The sequence below is a fragment of the Oncorhynchus tshawytscha genome, linkage group LG05 (assembly GCF_018296145.1).
Source record: "Oncorhynchus tshawytscha isolate Ot180627B linkage group LG05, Otsh_v2.0, whole genome shotgun sequence".
In the NCBI taxonomy this organism is placed as follows: Eukaryota; Metazoa; Chordata; class Actinopteri; order Salmoniformes; family Salmonidae; genus Oncorhynchus; species Oncorhynchus tshawytscha.
The window spans coordinates 46,311,428-46,325,333 of record NC_056433.1 but is presented as its reverse complement, the minus strand read 5'-3'; the positions used below and the strand labels follow the sequence as shown (position 1 = coordinate 46,325,333).

At 41.1% G+C, this 13,906-nt stretch overlaps 1 protein-coding gene across 3 annotated transcripts in view; it reads left to right on the top strand.

Annotated features, from left to right (window-relative positions):
* Positions 1–13,906, top strand: part of LOC112250665 (FYVE and coiled-coil domain-containing protein 1) — a 60,614-nt gene that overhangs the window by 33,202 nt on the left and 13,506 nt on the right. For 2 of the 3 annotated variants that reach the window (XM_024421007.2, XM_024421008.2), the window contains exons 12-14: positions 831–980; positions 2,757–2,986; positions 4,498–4,651. In XM_024421007.2, the coding sequence (XP_024276775.1) occupies positions 831–980; positions 2,757–2,986; positions 4,498–4,651 (534 nt within the window). The remainder of the gene's footprint in view (positions 1–830; positions 981–2,756; positions 2,987–4,497; positions 4,652–13,906) is intronic. The other variant, XM_024421009.2, reaches the window with a different exon arrangement.

The following is a 13,906-nucleotide window of genomic DNA, read 5'->3' as shown; positions in this document are numbered from 1 at the left end:
ACCAATTCGGAATTCCAAATCAACCGGTAGGCACTTCTGTAGGTGTAAAACAATTGGTTAGGTGTATCCAATATACAGCTAAAAGGGCAAGATGAAAGAACTACTGTACTGTATGGATTATACATATTCGATCTGTTGAAATCTACTGTACATAAAGTGCCTAGGAGTCGTCGATTTGAAATTCAGAAAGTCTATGATTTCAAGGAGAAAGAGAGTGCGAGGGGGATTTCAAGAGGGAGAAGAATGAAGAGAAAGCAACAGCTCTCATCTGCGCTCTCTCTCTCTCTCTCTCCGTCTCAGCTATTCGCATAGCTCTCATCCCCAGTAGGGGATAAAACACAATTCCAGCTCCCCTGGGGTCTCCTTAAACCACTAGAGTGCTTTTATTTACAGTCTTCATTTACTCTTTCACTTCTTATTCCTTACTGCTCATTGCCAGAAAGATGCACTCCAGAACAGGGGGTCATTGGAAAGTGCATGTGGAATTAGATTAGGACAATGTAAACAGAATAGCACGAGTAATGATTATGTGGTCCTCAAATACCCACAAACCATACAAAATGTATGATACACTCGTTACAAAGAAACCATGCCTGAATGAACCTAACTGAGCGGATAATTGCCATACTCTGTCACTCTCTGATGAACAGAGGGGAACAACCAGATTTGTATAACCCATGTTCTTTTTGGCAGCAGGTCCTGCGCTCTAACCCCCCACCTGTGTATGTGTGTGTGTACCCATGTGCGTTTGTGACCTTTTGGGTGCTTTGTACTTCGATGCTGGATCCAAACATTCAAAATGTATTCACAGTGTGTATGTGCTCCGGCAGGGATAAGGACATTCTGTGGCAGAAGTCCGATGCTCTGGAGTTTGAGCAGAAGCTGCGTGCAGAGGAACGCTGGTTGCAGGACAAGGAGGCCACCCACTGCCTGGGCTGTCAGGGCCATTTCACCTGGTGGCTACGCCGACACCACTGCAGGTGGGCACTGAGGGGGCACTGACTCACCAAATGGCCATATTACGTCATGTTACGGGAACCGTAGACAAGGTGTTAATTGCTATTAGAGAGTCGGTGACTTTAGAAATGGCTGACTTTTTCTTATCGTGACTTTTTTTCTTAACAGACTACGGTCTGACTGGTAATGATTGAAAACATTGTGATACACCTATATACCAGTGGAGGCTCCTCATAGGAGGAAGGGGAGGACCATCCTCCTCAGGGATTTTCAAACATTCAAAACGTTATCCTTTTTAGATAAAACTATGCTAAATATAATCACGTCACCAAATAATTGATTGATTAAAACATACTATTTTGCTAAGAAATGTCTACAGTAGCCTCAACAGCACTCTGTAGGGTAGTACCATAGTGTAGCCGGAGGACAGCTAGCTTCCGTCCACCTCTGGGTACATTGACTTCAATACAAATCTCGCCCCCTTCCATAGACAAATACAGTAATTATGACAACTTCCGGTGGATGTCCTCCAACCTATCAGAGCTCTTGCAGCATGAACTGACATGTTGTCCACCCAATCAATCAGAAAATGAATCTAGTATTGAAAGTATAAGATACAGCCAACTAGCACTGCAGTTTGATTGGGTGGACAAATTAATTCCTTTCAAAATGAAGGGCAAGCAAGAGAGAAAGATTACATTTTTTTACTTTCAGTTTCACTTAGCTAGCAAATGCAGCTAGCTACTTTACCCTACTCAAACAGAGGGATGCTATGTTAGCTAGCTGGCTATGACTATCCAACACAACACTGGAACTCTTCCAAGTCAAGGTAATCTTTTGGTTTTTACAAATGTATTGCCACTGTAGCCCGCCAGTGTAAGTGCTAAACTGCTTACTGACTGTACACTGTAACGTTATTAGTTATGTTGACTATGACGTTACTTTAGCTAATATGGTGACAACGATGTAGGCTGTGGGTAGCAGTTTGGCTTAAAAAGGTTTTTTCGCCTGGACACATACTGCTGATGTGTTGTGCATTAATGTCCACAAGCGACGAAGGGAAAATATGAGAGGAGGAGAGGATGTAGATGCGAGAAGGAATAAAACGTGGCTATTATGAAAGTGAACTGTATTTACGTGTAATCAGGGGTGTATTCATTCCACTGATTTTAAACGGGATAAACATACCTGAATTCGTCCAATAGAAACTCTCGTTTGCAACTATTAATTATCACACCCTTTATCAGCTAGATGCAGGCAAGAGTGTGCAAGGTGGTATTGAATGTGTCACTGTCTGTCCATGTGTCACTGTCTGTCACCTCAAAATCTTCTCTTGACCTGTATGAACCTACATTGTAAACTTTCATTCATAGGCTATGTTGTAGCAACCTCATGATGGGTATAGGGAAAATTAGAGTATCATGTAATCATGTAATCATGTAGCCTAAACCTATCTCTGTGAATGGAATATGAATGACAATCATCCGATATGCTGTAATAGAAATAAGGCCATGCTGATAAAAATAAATTGTCCTTCCTCATCTTTAACTCCACTGACCGCCACTGTTATACAGATTTGTAAACAGGCCATTTTACATAGTGGTTACAATGGACAGAGGTGGTGAATCTGGCGATATTGCCAGGATGGTTGATTGAGTATATTGGCTAATAATTCCAAGGTCTCAATTATATTGGACTTTCAGGCAATTCAGTATTTGAATTGGCATTTTAGTAATTTAACTCCTGTATTGAATGAATGTTCCACAGTGATACAATACTAGACTCTCTTCTTGTTTCAGGCTATGTGGACGCATCTTCTGCTACTACTGCAGTAACAACTTTGTGATGACCAAGCACAGTGGGAAAAAGGAGCGTTGCTGTAGGGAGTGTTACACCCAACATAGAGCCGTGGTGGAGAGGTTCACAGAGGGTGAGCTGAGTCCCTCCGACACCCAGCTGCCGCCCCCCGTAATTGGGCCTCACTCACTCCCCAAACCAGCCCCCTACAAACCTACTCCCAGGGTTACAGGTGAGATATAGATGGTCACACGTAGGCACACGCAAATACACGTACACACTCCTAGTATGTGCACTCAAAAACCCACACATACAAATACATGCTCACACACACTTGCAAAGGCCTTTTTCAAACACTCAGTCGAAAGGGACACGTATTTAAGCTAACCCCCATGAGACAATTTGATTGAAAAACAATTTGTCACAATTACTCTAGCCTTCTTTCAAGGTTGTGTAAAGTGGTTTTGTGTTGAATAGGGAAGTCATTACAGGTACTGAAACAAGACCATCCTCTGTACCCTGTGGAATAAGAACAGAAACCTTCTGGCATTCCTAACCATTCTAGTGGTATACTTCCATTATCTTGTTCTAAGCACATACAGGTCCAGTCAAAAGTTTGGACACACCTGCTCATTCCATTGTAGAATAATAGCAAAGACATCAACTATGAAATAACACTTATGGAATTATGTAGTAACCAAAAAAGTAGAAAATAACCCTTTGCCTTGATGACAGCTTTGCACACTCTTAGCATTCTCTCAACCAGCTTCACCTGGAATGCTTTTCCAACAGTCTTGCAGGAGTTCCCACATATGCTGAGCACTTGTTGGTTGCTTTTCCTTCACTCTGTGATCCAACTCATCCCAAACTATCTCAATTGGGTTGATGTTGGGTAATTGTGGTGGCCTGATCTGATGCAGCACTCCATCACTCTCCTTCTTGGTCAAATAGCCCTTACACAGCCTGGAGGTGTGTTGGGGCATTGTCCTGTTGAAAACAAATGATAGTCCCAGTAAGTGCAAACCAGATGGGATTGCGTAACGCTGCAGAATGCTGTGGAAGCCATGCTGGTTCAGTGTGCCTTTTAATTCTAGATAAATCACAGACAGTGTCACCAGCAAAGCACCCCCACACCGTCACACCTCCATGCTTCACGGTGGGAACCACACTTGCGGAGATCAAATTAACTTTTCAACAAGGCACACCTGTTAATTGAAATGCATTCCAGGTGACGACTTCATGAAGCTGGTTGAAAGAATGCCAAGAGGGTGCAAAGCTGTCATCAAGGCAAAGGGTTATTTTATACTTTTTTGGTTACTACATGATTCCATAAGTGTTATTTCATAGTTGATGTCTTTGCTATTATTCTACAATGGAATGAGCAGGTGTGTCCAAACTTTTGACTGGACCTGTATGTGTAGCAGAAAAGCTGAAAAAAATGTATATATATATATATATATTTGTCCTCCGAAAGTGGATAGGTAAAAAAATATATATATTTTTTTTGTAAAAGATCATCAAGACAAAAGCCTTGGTGATCACAATTTGCTGTTAAAAACATGTGATCTCTATGGCTTTTCTATGTGTAAAACATGTATGACTGCCTGGGATAGAATTGGGTATAGGTGTGACTTCTTGCTCCTGTTATGTCTTTAGACAGCTCTTATAAACACTTTATTAATGCATACATACAGGCTAGTGTTACAAGTACATGACTGGTTTGATCACCTGTTTCCTGTGCAGTGTCGGACCCCAGCACCAAGACTGATGACGGGGCCTATGACATAATCACAGAGGAGGATGCGAACGGTATCTATGACAGCGACATGCTGTCCCTAACCACAGGGGATTCACTGGAGGGGGAGCAGGACACACGGCCACTGGGGGCGCTAGAAATGTGAGTGCAACTAGACATGGACAGATACCTAGCCAAATAAACACACACACACGCACACGCATGCACCTATACACAAACGTGGGTACATACACAGCATTCCAAGTGGACAGTCATGACAAACCCTTGAGTAATGACAAGCTCTCTCTCAAAGAGTCATGAAAAACTCTCAAATCTCTCAAAGACGTGCGCTCATTTCATGACGAAAAGTTCAGTCCTTTAGGAGGACTGAGCAAAAAGCACTTGATTTCCAGTGGCATGCAGTGTACCACAGAATTCCCTCAAAGTAAGACTTTATTCACAACAAATATCTTTATTTTTCAATATTAAGAATTCCAACGGTATTGGCTTAACTTCTTATGGGCAGGTAGTCCCACCTGGCCTTTCTCTTATAGACGGTAGTCCCACCTGGCCAACATCTGGTGAAATTGCAGAGCGCGAAATTCAAACTACAGAATTATAAGTATTTAACTGACATAAAATCACAAGTGTAATACATCAAAATAAAGCTTACCTTCTTGTTAATCCAGCCGCTGTGTCATATTTCAAAAAGGCTTTACGGCGAAAGCACACCATGCGATTATCTGAGGACAGCGCCCCGTATACAAAACCATGAAAAACATATTTCAACCAGACAGGTGCGACACGAAAGTCAGAAATAGCGATATAAAAAATGCCTTACCTTTGATGATCTTCTTCTGTTGGCACTCAAAGGTCCCAGGTACATCACAAATTGTCATTTTTTTCCGATAATGTCCTTTATATCCATACAAACTCTGTTTAGCTGGCGCGCTTCAGTCAATAATCCACCCAGTTTCTCTCCATCAAAATGAATCCCAAACGTTACTAATAAACTTTTCCAAACAAGTCAAACGTTTATAATCAAACCTTAGGTACCCTAATAAGTAAATAAATGATAAAATTTAAGACGGAGAATTGTTATTGTCTGCCGGAGAAAAATACCAAAGAATGCGCTCTCATGGTTTGTCCTCGGGGTTTGTCCTCGGGGTTTCGCAGGCCATATCAGTTCTGTTATACTCAGACATTATTTGAACCATTTTAGAAATTTTAGAGTGTTTTCTATCCAGATCTACCAATTATGCACATCCTAGCTTCTGGGCCTGAGTAACAGGCAGTTTACTTTGGGCACGCTTTTCATCTGATGTTAAAATACTGCCCCCTACCCAAGAGAGGTTAACGTTTCGGGAAGTAACAACTAGCCTACACGTGGATGCCGTACAAGACATGCAGCACTCCAATGGATCCTGACGATCTTGCAAGTGTGATCAGAGTGATTGTCCGTGAGGAAATATCCTCCACTCACATCACCAAGCTGAGCCCAATCAACAACACAGTAGTGAAACTTCAAACCACGGTCATCAATTGAGACTAAAAGGAAAAAGATCAAGGTTTCAGCTACCGCCCTACACACCTGGCTGGAAACGGTGGAGAAGAACTATGACACATTGCAAGTTGCAAATAAGCTGCTGGAGGAAAAGACACAGGTGCTGGGAAACCACGGCAGGAAATGTAATTTGAGAATAATTATAGTTAATAATAATAATAATAGTTAACCAACAGCCTATGTAAGCACAGATCTACAGAAGCAGCAAGCTACCTACAACCAGGTGAGAGGACTACTGCGCGAAACTAACCTGAGGTACAGCGTGGTTCACCCGGCGAAGCATCAACAAGACCCACGCAAGCAATGGAAGTCAAACCAATGCTGGATTCCTCCCCCGACCATAATCTACTCGGCCTCACAGGCTTTCTGACCCCACTCCCCTTTCTATATTATTTATTTCACGTTCAACTCCCGTCTTTCTTTGTGTGGGTGTTCAACCCACTTACTTTTTTACACCCTCTTGACCCTCATAGACGGGACCCACGAATAGAATGTCCCAGAGGGAACTGAACAGCAATGAGCAAATTACTGTTCAAATTAGGATCTGTTGAATGCTTCATTATTTGTCCCTATTAAATAGTGACTGTACAAACATTATTTGGTTTCACGCTTATGAGTTATTTCACGTTAATGATTTCATATGGTTTATTATCTCCCTTCTAGTCCAGTAGAATGTATTTGGTATTTAGATTATGGGACGATAATAGAGGGAGCTCTGTGGATGGGCTATTTGTTCCTGTCATGCCAGAGCCCTGCAACAGGATGCATCGTTGTTGGAATCTACAAGAAAAGGATGTTGTAAATATTACGAATATAACACAGCTGCAATGTAATCATGAATATTCCCTTTTTGGTGGGAAGGAAAGGGGAAGGTTTATATGAGTTGCGACCTGGGGAGACTCCTGGGAAATGTTTTTTTCTTTACATATTCTATGCTTGTTACTGAATACACATCTATTTACTTTTAACTTATCAGTGCTTTCTTGGAATTTACAGGGCATGAATGAACAAAGAAAATGTACTACTACAGTTGTTTTGATATTATCAATAGGAAGTGGTAGACATTCCCATGCTCTAGGAAACTCATAATAATGATGGATGATATAAGCAAAATAGAAAACAACAACTTCAAGGTGGCTGCCTCCTCTACTGCTAATAATTAAACAAAAGCAGTGAGGGACAGATCAACATTTAATGGGGAGGGCTCCCCCCCCCCCATAGAATTAACTAAAAATAATGTTTACGACTACAAATAGCAATAACTGTAGCGACCCTGTGTTTATCAACTTTGCCACTTCAGCATGCTTTGGTGGCACAGACGATGCCACACAGGGCTACGGACCAGAAGTTTGACGGTTCGCCGACGAGCTCACTCTCCCTGCCTGTTTAATTACACAACGACCAGAGCCCGCTGCAGACAATTGTCAGCTAGGTAGAAATAGGATTTTCTACATTTTGATGCCATATTTATAATTATATAAAATATACACAATGATTTTTCCACCAACAGGTGTCTGTGCCAATGCACCACACAACCAATCGACAAAGCATAACGACTTCGGAAACTTGCGTTTTCAACATCAAACATCTTGACAAACAGAAAGCCTCAAAAAGCATGAGATGGCGCACACCCAGAGAAAATTATTTAGTGTAGAGGTGCTAACTAACGGTGAATAAACTGTAAGCTATAGAAACAAAGGGAGTTGCACACTTCATATATATAACTTCCCAGTCATTTATTGGGTAAAAAAACACCAACGTTTCGGCATCACTGTGCCTACTTCAGGGTCATTTCATGAATGCTTGAACTCGGTTATGTCGACAAACAGTACAATTAGTGCAACCAATGACAACAGTGAGGGGTGTGTCGTAATTGCTAGGTTGTGTCATGGTTCCTTCTGGCACCAGAGGGCGACAGAGGCCGTCCTAGAGACTTTTATTGGACTTATTCTTATTGTCTTATTTCATGATTGTGTCCCTGTTTTAAAAGAGGAGTGTCTTCTGTGGTACTTTGCAGATGCTTGAATTGTTTATCGTGTGTGTTCCTTTCCTGAGTGAGTTTGAGACTTAGTGTTTGTTCTTTCAAGTATACAGTGATCTTGCGGCTACCGTATATCAGTAAAGTATTATGTTTATACTTAAGCACAGATTCCTCGTCTGGTCTCTTCTCTGCGCCTGGTGTCCAACCTAACCACGTCACAGGTTGAGCCGAATGAATTGAGCAAAACTGTTAAGACAATAGCCCACAGCATATTGAATATATGATGCCATTGTTATCATTAGCATCTACATACATTACTGTTTCATTTAATTTCACCTATGGAATTAACTGAATTTCTGCATAAATTGGTGATAAAAGTTGATCTGATCTTCATCTAAGTCACAACAATAGACAAACAGACAAACAACCCCGTTCTGCTAGCGGAACCCCTCGCCAACACCTTCAAAACATCCCGTGAATTTGCACAGAGCCACATCAATTTACAGAAATACTCATGATAAACATTGATAAAAGATACAAGTGTTATTCACAGAATTAAAGATATGTGTCAGATTTCAAAAAAGCTTTACGGAAAAAGCAAACCATGCAATAATCTGAGTATGGTGCTCAGAGACCAACACAACCCAAAAAGATATCCGCCATGTTGGAGTCATCAGAAGTCCGAAATAGCATTATAAATATTTACTTATGTTACGAATCCCTTTTGTCCCGAAAGTCTAGGGGGGATGGTAATGAGACCCGTAACATATCTCATGCAAATTATTATTGTGACAAAGTAAAAGTGTGAATGAAATAACCACGACAACAGAAATCTACCGTCAAACTCCAGGTTTATTTATAAACACACGGTAATGGGGGGGGAGCAGGAAAAGGGGCTGAGCTGGACCCAAGGAATGAAACAATAAATATACAAAAACACCCCTAAGCTAGACTAGCCTACTTTAACAACAGCTAACTAACCAAAAATACAGTGGGTGGTCCGCCCAGTTCTAACTAGTGTATTTAACAAAGTTTACCTACGGGTAGTGTATGCCCATGGGCGACTTGTCTTGTTTCCCCCTTTTCCCACCAGCAACAAACAAACACCATAACCAAAACAATACTCACAGGGGATGACAAAGTGCTATGGAGGTGCTCAAACAAATGAGAGGTTAAGACACAAAGCGAGAGTGAACCACAGAGACCTACAGACATGGCATTTACAGAGAGATTGAGCTCTAGAGCAAACAAATGATGGGGTTTTTAAACCATGGGGAAGGAACTGTGATAGGGTAGGAAACAGGAGGAGGTGTGTCTTCTGATTGATGATTGATTGTTGACTGATTGGGGAGTGATGATTTTCACCTGTGAGGGGAGAAGGAGAGAAAAGAAACACACACACAGGATACACACACACACAGGATAACTGTATCCGTAACAACTTACCTTTGATGATCTTCATCAGAATGCACTCCCAGGAATCCCAGTTCCACAATAAATGTTTGATTTGTTCCATAAAGTTAATCATTTATGTCCAAATAACTCCCTTTGGTTTGCGCGTTCACTTACGACGCGTGGGCAGGTCCGGGCAAAGTTCAGATGAAAAGTCATATTACAGTTCGTAGAGACATGTCAAATGAAGTATAGAATCAATCTTTAGGATGTTTTTATCATAAATCTTCAATAATGTTCCAACCAGAGAATTCCTTTGTCTGTAGAAAAGCAATGGAACGCGAGGTAACTTTCACATGAACGCGTCACGAGCTCATGGCTCTCTGCCAGACCTCTGACTCATTCCCCTCTCATCCGGCCCTACCTCACAGTAGAAGCATCAAACAAGGTTCTAAAGACTGTTGACATCTAGTGGAAGCCTTAGGAAGTGCAAAATTACCCCACAGACACTGTGTATTCGACAGGCCAAAAGTTGAAAAACTACAAACCTCAGATTTCCCACTTCCTGGTTGGATTTTTCACAGGTTTTCGCCTGCCATATGAGTTATTTTATAGTCACAGACATCATTCAAACATTTTTAGAAACTTCAGAGTGTTTTCTATCCAAATATACTAATAATATGCATATATTAGCAACTGGGACTGAGTAGCAGGCAGTTTACTCTGGGCACGCTTTTCATCCAAACGTGAAAATGCTGCCCCCAAACCCAAACAGGTTAAACTAATAACACACAAACAAGTATGTGTTTTCATGTCTTTATTGAACACACCTTGTAAATATTCACAGTGCAGGGTGGAAGAAGTATGTGAACCCTTGGATTTAACCTCTTGAAACTAGAGGGCACTTTTTTTTTTAAAATAACTTTCCCAAAGTAAACGGCCTATTTTTCAGGACCAGAAAATAGAATATGCGTGTAATTGATAGCTTAGGATAGAAACCACTCTAAAGTTTCCAAAACTGTAAAAATATTGTCTGTGAGTATAACAGAACTTATATTGCAGGCGAAAGAAAAATCCAATCAGGAACGCAGCGGTTTCTAAATAAGAGTCCCTTCCTATGCATCCCTATTGAGCAGCGAATGGGATATCAACGAGATTCCTTTTTCTATGGCTTCCTTAATGTGTCTAGTGTCACAAGACATAATCTCAGGCTTTTATTTTGAAAAATGAGCGTGAACGACAACAGGCGTCAGTGGTCGGCTGGTGGCTCTCATAGTGATTTGTGCGTAATAGACAAATGCGGCCATTGTTTCTGTCGCTCCTACTAAGAATCCAACTGTCCCGGTTGATATATTATCGAATAGATATTTGAAAAACACATTGAGGATTGATTCTAAACAACGTTTGCCATGTTTCTGTCGATGTTATGGATCTAATTTGGAATATTTTTCGGCGTTGTCGTGACCGCAATTCCCGGTCGATTTCTCAGCCAAACGTGAAGAACAAACGGAGCTATTTCGGCTACAAAAATAATCTTTATGGAAAAAAGGAACATTTACTATCTAACTAGGAGTCTCGTGAGTGAAAACATCTGAAGCTCATCAAAGGTAAACGATTTAATTTGATTGCTTTTCTGATTTTCGTGACCAAGTTGCCTGCTGCTAGCTAGGCATAATGCTATGCTAGGCTATCGATGAACTTACACAAATGCTTGTCTTGCTTTGGCTGTAAAGCATAATTTCAAAATCTGAGATGACAGGGTGATTAACAAAAGGCTAAGCTGTTTCAATATATTTCACTTGTGATTTCATGAATATGAATATTTTCTAGTAAGATTTTTTGTCAGTTGCGTTATGCTAATTAGTGTCAGTTGATGACAATTCTCCCGGATCCGGGATGGGTAGTTCCAAGATTAACTACTAAAATGTAGTCTGTCAGGTACTCAGCAGGATGGTCTGATTTCTCTATTATTAATAACTGGTGGACCCTCCTTTGGCAGCAATAACCTCATGCAAATGTTTGGACCATTCCTCTTTACAAAACTGAAATATTCTTGGAATGTCTGGTGTGAACTGCTCTCTTGAGGTCATGCCACAGCATCTCAATCGGGTTGAGGTCAGGACTCTGACTGGGCCACTCCAGAAGGCGTATTTTCTTCTGTTGAAGCAATTCTGCTTCAATTGGCACACAGATAGCCTTACATTCTCCTGCAAAATGTCTTGATAAACTTGGGAATTTGTTTTTTCCGTTGATGATAGAAAGTTGTCCAGGTCCTGAGGCAGCAAAGCAGCCCAAAACCATGATGCTCCCTCCACCATACTGCACGGTTGGGATAAGTTTTTGATGTTGGTGTGCTGTGAATGTTTTTTCTCCACACATAGTGTTGTGTGTTCCTTGCAAACAACTCAACTGTAGTTTCTTCTGTCCACAGAATATTTTGGAACATCCAGGTGCACTCTTTGCAAACTTCAAACATGCAGCAATGTTTTTTTTGGACAGCAGTGGCTTCTTCCGTGGTGTCCTCCCATGAACACCATTCTTGTTTAGTGTTTTACGTATCATAGACTCTTCAACAGAGATGTTAGCCTGTTCCAGAGATTTCTGTAAGTCTTTAGCTGACACTCTAGGATTCTTCTTAACCTCATTGAGCATTCTGCGCTGTGCTCTTGCAGTCATCTTTCCCTTACGGCCACTCCTAGGGAGAGTAGCAACAGTGCTGAACTTTCCATTTATTGACAATGTGCCTTACTGTGGATTGATGCACATCGAGGCTTTTAGAGATACTTTTGTGACCCTTTCCAGCTTCTTGTGAATAGCAAACTCAAATTTTGTGAGTGTTTTTTTACAGGGCTGGGCAGCCCTATCCAACATCTCCAATCTCGTCTCATTGATTGGACTCCAGGTTAGCAGACTCTTAACTCCAATTAGCATTTGGAGAAGTCATTAGCCTCGGGGTTCACATACTTTTTCCAACCTACACTGTGAATGTATAAATTATCTATTCAATTTCGACAAGAAATAGACAATAATGTGTGTGTTATTAGTTTAAGCACACGGTGTTTGTCTATTGTTGTGACTTAGATGAAGGTCAGATCAAATGTTATGACCAATTTATGCAGAAATCCAGGTAATTCCAAAGGGTTCACATACTTTTTCCTGCCACAATATTTAAATATTTCCATTTTTATTTTCTTACATTTATAAACTTTTGGTTCGACCATAATGCGTTATAAGCATCATCAACAGGGGCAACATATTGGGTGTACTCTGATAAGCTGTGGAAAGAATACATTCATTTACAAGACCTGTCCAATATAATTGGTCATAAGAATGGCCTGAGATCAAAGTCAATATTCTGACCACTAGGGGACAGTGTTTTTAAACAGGATATCCTGTAGACCTCCCTCTGAGGTAGTAGGATCTCCATGCTACCTCCTCTCCTTGGTAGAGCAACATGCTCAATGCCTGTGTATTTGAGGGAGGAGATGGGATGGTTAGCTTCAACAAAGTGAGCTGCTACTGGATAGTCAATGTTCATACACCTGATTGAGCTGCGGTGTTCAGCTATGCGTTGTTTTAATTGTATTTTCGTTTGCCATACATAGGCTTTCCCACATGTGCAGGTGATGAGATAGATTACTCCCTTTGTCTTGCATGAGATGATACCACTAACAGGGATTTTTCGACCTGTGTGTGGATGTCTGAAGAAGGATGTTTCTGTAGTGCTATTGCAAATCAAATCAAATGTATTTATATAGCCCTTCGTACATCAGCTGATATTTCAAAGTGCTGTACAGAAACCCATCCTAAAACCCCAAACAGCAAGCAATGCAGGTGGGCACATGAGCCACATAGTTCCCATTTGGAATGGGTGTCAAGAGTTTCGGAGTGGGCTCAGGGGGCAGGCGGGTTAGATCTCACCAATCTATCCATAATATTGCGACCACACTTATAGAGCACCAGTGGGGGCTCCTTGAAGAGGTATGCCAGTGCTTTTTCAGGATTGCTTTCGTTTTCTATGAACACTTGGTGTACTTAGTACAAAACACTGTTGCGTTGTTTTTCTTCTTTGGTTTAGTTTTTAGCAATTCCTCTCTTGGTTTTTGACATGTTTTCATCATTGCAGTATTAAGAGTTTTGTCCTTGTAGACTTTCTTTTTGAATGTATCTGTCATTTTCTTAACATTGCTGTCAAAATTTGACTGGTGGCCACAGATTTGTTTAACTGGCAAAATGGTTGACCATTCCTGAGGGGAAGGGGATGCATACTATCTGCAGGTAGCAAGGTATTGCGATCTATGGGCTTTGTGTACAAGTCTGTATGTAATGCATCATTCTCTTTGATCCATACGTTCAGGTAATTTATTTTTCTCTCATCAATCTGCATGGAGCATTTGAGAAATTGAGAGCTCTCGTTTAACACTGTTTGGAATTCTGCTGGCTTCCTTCCCAGAGCACAAAGACGTCATCTATGTATCTC